This window comes from Channa argus, chromosome 1, assembly GCF_033026475.1.
Source record: "Channa argus isolate prfri chromosome 1, Channa argus male v1.0, whole genome shotgun sequence".
In the NCBI taxonomy this organism is placed as follows: domain Eukaryota; kingdom Metazoa; phylum Chordata; class Actinopteri; order Anabantiformes; family Channidae; genus Channa; species Channa argus.
The window spans coordinates 45,062,304-45,075,041 of NC_090197.1; the positions used below are offsets into that span (position 1 = coordinate 45,062,304).

Consider the following 12,738-nt stretch of genomic DNA (forward strand, 5'->3'; position numbering starts at 1 on the left):
GGTCAGTGCGAGGGAGAGTGAACAGAGATTACTGAATGTAACTCTAAAGAGAATCTTCTTGTCCTCCCCTTGAACTCCTACTTGATGACCCCATCCAGGTTCTCTTTTCTCTCTCTCTGCAGCTCTTTGAGGAAGAGGGCATCCTACCGGGGGGACATTCACACTCATTACATGTTGTCAGTAGACAATAGACAGTCCTTGAATGATTCATTTCTCCCTGTCACTCCTGTGTCACTACTTTATTATAGAGATTATATTAAAGATGTTCCTACTGTGCTCAGCTATCAGGCAGCAATTCACTGTTAGGGAATTTCATCTGAACGTCAGTATATTTTTCATACTATTTCATGTCCTGCTGTCCTAATTTTTCTGGGATCTTAATATCTGAATGACTACTGGTTCTGTTACATATATCAGAGGTTGTAACTATTTTGGTCAATTGAAATTTTGAGCAATATAATACTTTTGAGGGAAGATCAATATCATTCGGATTAGCCTAGATTAGCACAAAGACTGGATTTAAGGGAAAACAGCCAGCCTGGCTCTGTCCAACTATACAAAATGCCCAAAAACCTCACAAGTTAACATGTTTCAAATCATTCTTATGATAAACTGCACTATTTAAACAATTGCCTTATTACATCATATATACAGTATGTTTTATCTGTTTTATGTTTAGGTTTGTTTTATCTACAAAATATATATGAACACACGACAACATATTGTATCACAGTGTATATTTTGTATCTTTTATTGTATTGTATAATTTTTAACATCTCTTTTTGTTAATGCTCTACTGCACCGTGTCATAGCACAGGGAACCATCTCTTAACATACTAGTGTCTTCCTCTCCATAGTTGTGGGTGTCCGGGGCTGGAGCGCATCTGGGAAGCTGATCTTGAAGCGTGTCACCTGTTCTTGCGAGGCCTCCAGTTGCGGACTCCCAGCTCAACAGACATTGAAGAGCTCCCTTCTGCAGCAGTTAATCCTGCAAGCCAACCCTGCACAAAAGAAGAAGAAGACAGTGCCATGCTGACTGCTTTAGGAGGGCGCTGGTGTCCTGAGGCCAACTTACAGAACTCAGAGTTCACTAAGGTAACACAACAGTTAATGCCTTAATAACAGCACACAGTGTTGTGAACTTGAAATATACAAGATGCCCTTTTAGGGAGTTCTATTTTTTACATCTCATATTTTTGCCATTACATACTCCACAAATTAACCATCTGTTGAAAGGTCAGACAAAAACAGCCATTTTTTTTGGTTTTGTTTTGTTTTTTTAATTTTACTATATGACCTCAGCTAAAATCTGCATTTTTGGTTAGTCTTGCCACTTGACTAGAATGAAGATTTTCAGTACATTTATTCAGCTGTTGTCAGAAAATAAAAGTATTTTGACTGCAGCAAGATGAGCAGCAGTGTATTAGTGTGTTTTCTCCAAGGTATTTCTAAACAGGGAAAATGTGGGCGTGAAGGAGGAAACCATTAGAAAATATTTTGGCTTCCCTGAAGAGTTTCTGAATACACATTTAAGAGTCTATTTCTCCACGATTACATGTGTTTAGTGGTAATACATGTAAGTGATGTGTGTGTTTGCATGTAAGTGTGTGAATTCTCTGTGCTGGTCTGTCCCACAGTGAGTTGAGGTCCACTGCCCCAGGGTCTCTCTTCTCCTCACACTTTCTACGCCCACATAGTCTAACAGACTCTGTTGGCTTTGTTCCTATCTCAGTTTTTTTAAAGTACACTTTCCAGAAATGTTTTTGTGAGACTATATTTTGTTAACTTGGCTCAAACATAGTGATTTAACATGTTTGCTGTTTTTCTGCAACACCTAAATTCACTTATTTCAGTATGGATTTCCTACACTCTGGCCATTAACAAATGTTTGGCAATGATTTAAACTGGTGCAGAATAGAGTCTTGCATGCATTCAAACTGGAAACTGTGGATAGGAATTGTCATTGTCAATTCTGTGCTGTAACCTCTCGTGCTGTAACTTGTTTCAGTCTTACTCTCTGCATCCATAAATACACACTTTGCATTGATGTGGTTTTTTTTTTTCTGGCCTGCCTGACCGCATTTTATAAACACAGATCATGCATGGATCTATTTTTTGCTTTTCCTTTGTTTCTTTCTGCTTCTCCTTTGTCCCACTAAAGCTCAGCCCCTCCTAACATTTCTCCGACAACTAAAAGGTGAGATAGCCATTTTTTCTTTTTTGTCTCCACCCTTTGCACTGTAGGCTTGTTGTCCTCGGGAAATGCGATGAAGCAAGAAATGTTTGACCATAAAGTATCAAATGTCCACTGAATCCTAAATGCAAAAATAAATTTTACTTCTTAAGGTTCAGGGCAACAGTTCAAAGTCACAATTTCACTTTGATTTTGATTATAGAAAAATATATAAAAACTAGAACTATACAAACTATAACTATATAAAAATATAAATTATATTTTTGCTATTAGCTTATTCTCCACTCCTTTAAAACTATATCTACCTGCATTAGTACACATTTTAAGAATCCAGATGGTAATTTAGTTTAATAGATATGTTGTTTGATGTCAGGCCACCAGACAACAGAAGAGTTTTATTTACCAAATGAATGACAGAAAACCTTTGCAATCGCATAAAAATCTCCATGAGACACATTATACTATATGTTGCTGTGAGGTGGATGTAACTGGAGTAAGCAAAGACAGTGTAGTTCTTGTGAATGATTAAAAATTGCAGCATTTAAACCATCTCATATCAGACACACTGAGGAGTTATAAATTGCCTGCATCAGTGTTTACTGCGGAGCAAAGCGATGAAGTAGTTAGTAAGATATTACACAATTTTTAATTAAAAATAATAATTAAACATTTTGTGATTATCATTTGTTGTTTGCCTTCCTACCCTAAAGCCACAAACAATATGTTAGCCTCCAGTAGGTACCGTAATTACCTCCTTCCTTAGTGAAGAATGTACAGTTACATACTTAGAATACTAACAAAGGGACCTGCAGTACAGATGAGCCAGTTAATCTATTTTCTTCTTGTCAGTTTTGGTGATGAATAATTACAACCTCTTCTCATTATGTTGATGCTCCTCACATGCAGTACACAGCCACCTTAATTGCATTTTCAATAATTCATGAGCAGGTTTATGACTGTGTGGCCTCAACAAATCTTTCCCTTTTGTTCCAGAAATTAGAGGAGTTTCTGTTCTGCATGGAGGACAATCACCTCGAGGTTGGTAATGTTAACACTGTCAATTTATTGAATGTTATAAGAGTAATTAAGGTGTCACACTGTCACCGGAGTGACTGGAACACACTAGAATCCATTAGATGACCTTCAATTAAACATGACCTTCGTCACCTTTTGACTGACTAATCAATACTGATCTACATGAGAAACCTGGGTCAGCGTCGCAGAATGTCTGACTCTGCACAATACCTTTTTAAAGACCTAATTTATACAGTGGAGTGTTTTGCTGAGCACAACTTCTCTTTTCAGCCCGTTCCCATTATTAATTCATCTATTTATATTCCATCTCACTTGGTAGCCAAACAGCACAAAGAAACCCATGTTTGTTACTGGAAGGAGCCCATTTACGGCATTACCTACAAGCCTGTTACCAAAGATGGTAACTTTACTGTAGTTTTTAAACCTGATATCATGGACTGTCTGCATAAAGCCAACAATTGCATATGTAGGACCATTTTATCCGACATCTGTAAGTAAGCTGCAAACATTGAATCCAGGAATGGGGCTAACATTGGCTTATTTAGGTAGCTAAAGGTATTAAAATCTACTACCTACTTTTAGACAGCAAAATTGATTTGCTGGCTAGAAAGAACAGATTCCTTTGTCTCTTCAAATTCAAACCATCCTGAGGGATAAAAGTGCACAGTGAATTCTCTGGATATCTGGAAAACCCCAACAATTATCAAAATATACATCAATATACATCAAACTCCTTTTATCCGTTTGTCAATAAAATTCTAAATGTATTTGATATATGCTCATAGACTTTTCTACCTCTCTGGATTCAAAAATAATGTTTGGAGACTAATTTATTTTGTTTGATATGGCTTTTTAATTAGAAAAGCGATGATGGCAACAGAAAATCACATTCTCATTCTTAAAATTTATAATTGTCTTCATATTTGTCTGTTATACCTCCAATGCCAAAAAGATGCTGAAATATGGTTCTGGACTTTTGTCAAAAGTGTTGGAGACAACATCTTTTCCTGTTGCTGTTTTTATCAAGGAGACATTTTCAAAATGGACCAATAATATATTTATTCTGGACTGTTTTTTTTTTTTTTTAATGAGCTAGAAGAGTTTATGAGGGCTCAGGAAATACCTTAGGTGAGAGTTGTTAAATTACTCCAAGGATTTACAGTTACTCCAGATTTCCAGGCATCGAGCAAGTCACCACTGTGACTGTAGTAGCTGCTGCATACTTAAGAGTCACAGGTTGAGTCTGGTGCCATGACAAACTGTCAAGCTTGACGCATGGCAACAGTAACTCATGTCATTTTTTCAGGATGGAGGTGAAGGACAGGGATTTGTTCTTAAATATGCAACTTTAAACCACATTCAATAATGGAAAAACTGGGTGACATGAAATAATTCAATCAATAAAACTCAGTTTGATGCATCACTGAATCAAATGTCATGATGGCTGTAAAATGGTACCTTGATGGTGTTGTGATAGCGCTGTGGAGGAGTTGGATTCTCTGCCTGGCAGAGCGTCTGACCTCTTTCTCCTTTCCATAATGACTTTAAGTAAATGATTTCCACTTAGCTGCTGCCAAGCTGCTGCCCTGCTGCCACAATGGAGATTGATTGGTGTGTGTTCGGTTGTGTAAGTGTGTGTTTCAGCGCTACTCTATTTTCTTCTAATCTCTACTAATTGTTCTTTTATCCTCTCAAGGTCCTCACATTTCCCTCTTCATACTGACCTGCAGTATGACACAACAATAGAGACATTATTAAATTGAAATGTTGAAGGTTGATTTGATTAAATTTGTTAATCAGATAGTTTTGATAATAATGTTATAATTACAGCAGCCCTGTTAGAATGTGTTAGAAAGAGAAGCTTGTTGTGTCACAATACCACACTATTTGCTAATTGTACACAAGAACTACTTTTATTACTATAATGCAGTATAAGTGGAGTCAAACTGAATAAGAATAATAAAACTTCACTGAGCCTAAATGTTTTTCAACAAAAAAGAACTTTATATATTTACATATATATCAGACTGTGAAGAATTGTGCATTGTGCTCTGGACAGAAGTGTCCACCTACAGCACTCACAAACTGAAGCTGTTTTCACATTCCACTTCACACTTGTATGTTACAAATGCAAAATTATGTTTATTTAAAGTGGTCAGTATCTAGTCTAAACAAATGGGTGTCTTTGGAGTGTGCTGTTCTAACTATTGTTCATCAACGAAATGCAAAATGGGAATAGTAGTTAGAAAAGCATTACTTTACTTTACTTTCCAATGTTTCATTTCATATTTATATATTATAGTATTCATTAGTACATGTCTGTATTACAACAGTAGTATAGATGTTATCAGAGTGAAAACTGTACAATTAGTTTTGTAATTCTTTATTGTTTGTAAAAGCAGTTATGACCTTTGAGTGTAGTAGCAGCCGAATATCTCTTCTTAGTGCATGCGTGGTGCAAACTGTCAGGTCTAACAGCACCCGTGGGAACACAATTACCTGCTGCTTCTCACTCATTTTTCTTTACATAAACATACCTGCACATACAGGACTCTGAATAATGAATTTCTAAATAATGTGCTCACATTTCCGCTTCTGCTTAGATTTTTGTTTACTTTCAGTCTAATGATATTAGTACTAATGTGCATCAGGGATCAACAAGCCAATACATGTCTGCTTCGGACTCTATTATGCAAATTGACATGCTGAAATTTCATTTCCACAGTTTTCTTGTTTGAGGCAGAGGTGGCACAGAAAGTAATTTGCATTGTTTTGATCACTACCAGGAGCAAAATACCAGCTTTTCAATAGTTTTTAAAAGGTTTATGTACAAAGTTGCTAACAAACTGTTGGAGATGTTTACAACAGTGTCATTCTTCACAGTGGGCTTTTGTTTTTCCTCTTGTTGTGTTATTGACTTTTCAAAGCTGTCTGCAGGCTTTAGATTATAAAGTCATTCAGCTACACAGATCTCAACATCACATATAACGACGCCCGAGGACAGACTTGTGTTAGTGATTGTTAATTAAAATTTCTCACACACAAAAGATGTTTTCTTTAAATGTTTAGTCCTGCAGACTTTTCTGCCTTTAAGTCTTTCTTGGTCTCTTAGCATCATCAGGAATGACTTGTCTGTATCGCTGTGCCTCAGGCCTGTTGTTGTTGTACATTTCTTTTGGAGGAGTTACATCATCCGGAGAGTGAGAGAGCTATTCCAGGACAGAGACCAGAGACGCGACTTCCCAGTGATTGTTCTGACACCTCGGAGCTGCAGGGAGTTGATATTTTCTACCTGCAGCTATGAGTCAGATTAGACTTTCTATGTGTTGTCTTACGATAACACTGGGTCTGTGTGCATGTACATAGGTGTCTATTCGCTTCAAGTATGTCTGTGTACTTTTGCGTGTGTGCGTTTTTGTTCTCTATAGTTGATAAGTATTAAGAAACTAGGACATAATGTCTGCAAAGGGGCCTGTTCTAATTATGGCCGGCTCTGTTCTCACGATGCTCTGCCCTACTGCACTCTGGTTCTCCACCAACTTTACACAGCACTCAGCCTCACACCATCCTCCAGTGATCTGCAGGTACACTGCAGAATGTTGTGCACACAGACCTCCTGGTGCGTTTGTGTATATTATAACCATAGTGCCTTACTGAGTTAACATTTCTCAGCCTAGATTTTGTCTGTCCAGCTAAAGGAAGTAGAGTAACTGAGGCGGAATAAAACAGAGGAGGCCTTAAGAAATACTATCTAGTTGCATTATGGGAAATGAAGGATCCAGCATTTTTGGAACCTGATAGTTTAGTAACTAAAAGTCAGGATATCTGCGGGATGTCTATTAATTGTTTTTGATTATTGACGTGTCTTACTCGAGTGCTGGTACACCTCTTTAAATACTATACTAAGGTATAGCTATGCTGTATTCACACAAAGGGTCCACCTTTGTTTGGAGTAATACATAATAATATGACTATGTTTAATTGTAGTTACATTGCAGGTGGTGTGTGTATTTTTACTGGATTCAAGTTTAATGTGAATGGTTAAGAAAAATATAATCATGTAATATTTACTGTTGAGTTTACCTTTGTTACAAGTAAGGACATGTACTCTTGCACATGAGTGATGACCTTAATGAACAGATTGTTTTAATAAGGGAAAGGCTCTAACTGTCAGTAATTGTGTTACAATATACTTGTCTTTATTTTCACGATCAGATCCATGTACTTGTTTATTCTTACTTCCTTTCCATGCATTGTTTCCTTTTCCTTGCAGGACGGATGTAGCGAGGCTGAGGCGGCTGACCTGACAGAGCGCTGCGAGCTTATCAGCGACAGACTAATGACTTTAGAAGATGACTTGCAGACAGCGATACTGAACCAGGATCAGGCCCTCACCCATATCCTTTCACTGCTCTCTACATGTGTTATATAAAGAGTTTACTGTTTGTCTTTGTTTCTGTCTCTGTCCATCCATCTTGGAGCTCTAGATTCTTTGAGGCTTTCCAGCTCTCAAAAGCACACATCCAAAGTACCTTTAGGCTGACTGATGTTAGCTTTGTGTGACTTTATCTTTTGAAAAAAAAAAAGACTTATCTGACAAAATACTTCCATTCAGAGGAGCAATTGAAGCTCTGCTTTTGAAGCAGATGATTTTCCTTGACAGGCTGGATGCACCACTTGGAAATTGAAATGGTTAAATCTCCAAGCGAGGTTATTAGAGTGCTTTTGATGCAGGCTGCCAGTCACCGAGGGTTTAGGTTAAAGCCGGCCGACAGGGGCAGTGCTGTGGCAGATAGAGTAATTTCACTGTAATGACTCCTCTCCTGTCATATCTTAATGTCCATCCTCCTGCTGACCCACCTCGCCCCTCCTCGGCATGCCCACTTCCACTTGCTGGATCTGGCTCAGAGGAAATTACAATATCCACGATAATGACTCAAATGAAACTGTTGAAGCTGATTGCAGGTCACAATACATAATTTTCCGCGCTAATTAGAAAGCTGATTGGAAATAGATTAGTGTGTTTTTCTCGCTCCACTTTTCCCCTCTACACTGTGGGTTTATTCAGAGAGATAGAAAAGGTGACATTTCAACATGCGAATGAAGAACATTTGCCACCTGAATGAATTTTTTATTTATTTCCTGTCTCGCCTCATTTCTCTTTTTGCATACTGGCCACCAGTAATACTTTCCCAATCTGTCCAAATTGATGAAAAGGTTCATTTGTTTTAAGAATCTCCAAAAGCAGTGTCTTACACTGTATGTCCATCGCTCCCCTGTTGAAGTGTGGCCAGACTGTTTTCACATCTGATTAGAGATTCACGTCCCCTGCCGTGCTGTCAAGGGTCAGTACAGGCTCCTCCACTGTTTGCATGATATCAATGCAGACTGGCAGTCGGGGATAGACACAGATTGGCCCGCTTCTCTCCATCTCTCTGTTGTTGTGTCCTTACATGTCATTCATCTTGGCTTTTTGAAGTCAGTGCACTCATGCAAAAGTGAGTGGACACTTGAGGACAAAAAATACAGGGCAGTATTGTTGTTGTGTTGCAAAAATTGAACAGAAGCTGAACTTGGGATGATGCTGCTGTTGCCATAGTAACGGGAAGATGAAACCTCCAGTCGCTAAGGGTCTTAATTGAGTCCCTGCTCTGAATATGAGGAGGTAGATGGGCAACCACAGAGACTGGGATTGAAAACAAACGTAACAGTTATGCCAGTGTCTGGTTAGTTTTAAAGGTCAGTTCTAAACTTCTTTTCTAATTTAGGATCATGTCTTCTTCAAAGTTTTGTCGAACCTTCTGCAGTATTTATGAAAAGCTCTTTTTACCAGCTTGTTAATTATGAATGAGGACAATCTGTGTCCATTCAGACAGTAAAACGAGCCATCAGGCCCCATCTGCCATCAAAGCCATCCCTTGGATTTGCCACTTAAGATGGACACTCACACGATTAATTGGAGTTTCTAAACAGGTTAAACAACCCCCCACCCACACACACACACGCCATCCCTCCCCTCCCCTAGTGGTGACAGCTTCTATCCCGTTTCATTGATTCTTTGTGAATATTTTAGTAGGGCAGTCTGTTTGCTTGGGTCTCCACACTGCCACCCAGCCTCACAGATCCAATGAGCTCATGAACAATAAACTAGATGGGGTTAAATTGGATATGACTTGATCATCTGTCTCAGTAATCCCCAAACTGGGCATTGATAACTTTATCAGGTTATGCCTGTCCTCTGCTATTACCATTAACTCCTGAGGGCCATACATGTCAGATTTGCTCTGGTATTTGTCTGCTGCCATGCTTTTTATTTACATGTTGATATGAGACTCTGCTTTTCTTTGACGCATCAGATTCTTCTTTAACTCACTTTGAACAGTCATTAGAGAAAGAGGTTCAGGAAGTAAAAGCCACTTTACAAAGCATGCTTGCACAACTCAAACTAGAAGATGCAGAGGGAGAAGAAGTCAATGACTTACAAGATGATGACCTCATGAAAAATGGGATGGAGGAGGAAGAAGAAGAGGAAGAGGAGGAAGAAGAGGACCAGTATTTCAGTGACAGCTGGGACATTTGAAATGGATGGCCGAAGTGTTTTATGACCACTCACTCACAGATTGGCATTTCGGGAGTCTGACCTTGGCTTTGCAGTGGAAGTGACCCAGTGTCCATTCACTATAAAGCCTCACTGAAAACCAGCCTCTGTGCTACTGTGGAAAGTTTCCAGTGCAAAGCCTTAGAAAGTCTGTCTACAATTTTATCCATCCACAAGTGAAAGAACACATGAAGGACTTTAATACACACACTAAACGACGTTTTACTGCAAAATTTCAAAATGTCTCAAATCTTGCCAGCCCAAGTTAAACCAGGTAAAAAGTGCCTTAGGCCACTGAGCTCACATAATGATTATTTTTTCAACAACAGGGGTTTTTAATGGGTTTTCACTTCTGAATTATTTCCATTTGCAAACTATTTTGTAATTGTGCATTTTACTGTGGACTTTTTACTGAAAGTTAATGACTTATGCTAAATAGTAAAACATGAATTCACAGGAGACCGACACAGTCTGATCTGACTCAGTCATTTCACTTATGTTTGCTGTCCAGTGTTTGCTTAAGTTAGAGCAGGCTCACCTGTCTGACCAAAATCCGGCATTTTGTATGAAAGTCAAATATACTTCATGAGAACAAGAATATGATATATCAATGTATTTGCTTACAAACATTATCTATTTGTAATTCGTCTGAGGACAATGTGGACAATCTGAACATCCTTCTAAGATAACAGTCCTGCATATTAATCCAAATGTTTGCTTAATTTTTATATCAGCACAGAAATTTGAATGTTCGGCTTCAGTTAAATGTAGTTTGCTCTATGAAATTTGTGGTGCTTCAGAATACGAACTAACTCGAAAACTAAATTAATATATCCTTTATTTAAAAATAAATGCAATATTTAGAGTTTCCCCGACTTTTTAAAGCACTTTCTGCTTGGGAGAGATGATCTGTATTTTAAAATATCTGTCAAACCTGTATCTTATGCATGTAGAAAATAGTGAACGATAAAATATCAGTTGGCACATGAAGTATTTGATCTACTGTTTGTTTGTATTCTTAAATAATTGTATTGTATTTGATGTTTATTTAGAATTTTCTTCATTCCGCTCTTCCATTCCATTTTTGTACTCTCACCCATTAATAAGTTTATTAATTTACTGTGCTGCTTGAACTGTCTGTATTCGATATTTATTCTGTACAGCATCTTGCTAATTACAGCATGTACCATTCAGACTAATGTGTCCTGCTGTTTTCTTCTTCTATTGAGTTACAGCCCCTCTGGTAATTTTCTCTCATATAAGCGGGCGTGCTGCCAGGCAAGTGAGGTCAGCGGTGACATGTCGGAGATATCAATACGGTAATAAAGGTCGTCTAGCGAGGTCTTTAGGGGATACATGGGCTTCTATTGTTATCTTACCTCGGCAGCAGTGGTGTAGCTAATTGGGAGGCAGCCTCACAGAGGACATGGCGGGGGGAAATGGGATGGTGTTGCTTTGTCTCCATCAGATTTTTCCCAGTGTTTTTGGAGCAGGAGGCTGCTCAGGGATCCTCAGAGGTGTGTCTGCAGTGCCTCACTCTGGGCTGTAAACACAGCTGAGTGCTCAGGGTTTTTTTTGCAGCAGCACAATGGCCCTTTCTCACATTACTGCCAGGTTTCAAGCCACTTGCCAGGCCAGAACTCTCCACATCTATCAGAATCAGGCAGCGTACAGACCAAGCCTGGCATACACACCTTTCTGCCAAACACCCCCACCTCATAATTGAAAGTGTGCTTGCACCACACTGTGCCCCACATGGCAGCTCTGCTCATAAAATGGCCACAGAGAAAAACCCAGATGGTTTTCAGCAGGCAGATATTGCAGGAAGAGATGTCTCCTGATGTAAATTAAAGCACCATGCAGTTTGAAGTCCTCTGGGTCTGCATTCAGTTAGTGCATTATTCTAATATTATTTGCCTCTGTTTTGCACAAATTGAGTTTACAGGTATGACAGAAGCAGATTTACAATCTGAAATTCATAGTTATTTTGAAAACAATGGGTCCTTTATTTCAAATAGAAGGAAGAGAAAAGCAGGTCTTTCATTTGTGGCCATTAGTTGGTTGGCTGAAATGACCACTGTCACCCTCAGCTAAAGTTAGCTCCATGAGTTCCAGTTTTATGATATTTCCTTATTTGACCTAAACCTGAAAAATGAGTTAAATACGAACTTATAAACTTGCTTTTGTGCTAAAAGACTGAGGCGTAGAGCTTAATGCTTCATGTCAGAGACAAAAGCACCCGTCTATATGTGGCGTAGGAGAAATACACAATGAGTTACGAAAAGTTATTTTTTTTAAATGATGTAAATATCACACTATAATGAGATGAAACTCTCCTAGTCTTGGATTTAACTCTATTACTACAGCCATGCTAATGTTTGCAGCTTAGATTAGAGTAGATGAAGACATTGTTTTCATTGCTCATACTTTTGCACTGCATTAAGTAAATAAAATTGATATTATGGTAAATGGTCTACACTTTTCTACCTATTGGCACTCAAAGCGCTTTACACTGCTTCTTATTCACCCATTGGTACTCACAATCACATACACACTCATACACGGATGGGGGAGCTGCTATGCAGCTGGCCAGAAGTCACCGGGGGAAACTAAGTTGGGGTTCAGCATCTTGCTGAAGGACACTGTGACATGTGACTGATGGAGCCGGGGATCGAACCTGCAACTGGGGGGGTGACCACTCTGCCTTCCAGCGCCACTGTTTTATGTCAGAAGATTTGGCATATTAAATGTTTTTAAGTCTTATTCTGCCTTAAACTATTGGAGAATATAAAAGAATATTTAGCGTCTCAGATGGAAATGCAAATGCAGGTGATGTCATTCCACTGCTTTTTCAAATATTTCATTGGATTAATGAAAAATAATTTATGACTAAAAATGTTTGAATGAATGA

At 38.6% G+C, this 12,738-nt stretch overlaps 1 protein-coding gene across 5 annotated transcripts in view; it reads left to right on the forward strand.

The window, feature by feature from the left end:
* The window catches only part of disc1 (DISC1 scaffold protein), a 38,817-nt gene extending 27,795 nt beyond the window's left edge, over window positions 1-11,022 (forward strand). For 3 of the 5 annotated variants that reach the window (XM_067525562.1, XM_067525558.1, XM_067525561.1), the window contains 4 exons: window positions 858-1,095; window positions 3,188-3,232; window positions 7,503-7,625; window positions 9,609-11,022. In XM_067525562.1, the coding sequence (XP_067381663.1) occupies window positions 858-1,095; window positions 3,188-3,232; window positions 7,503-7,625; window positions 9,609-9,809 (607 nt within the window). In that variant the 3' untranslated portion in view covers window positions 9,810-11,022. Of the gene's footprint in view, window positions 1-857; window positions 1,096-2,161; window positions 2,198-3,187; window positions 3,233-7,502; window positions 7,626-9,608 lie in introns of those variants that run through there. The other 2 variants (XR_010916252.1, XM_067525559.1) reach the window with 2 other exon arrangements.
* The last annotated feature ends 1,716 nt before the right edge of the window (window positions 11,023-12,738 follow it).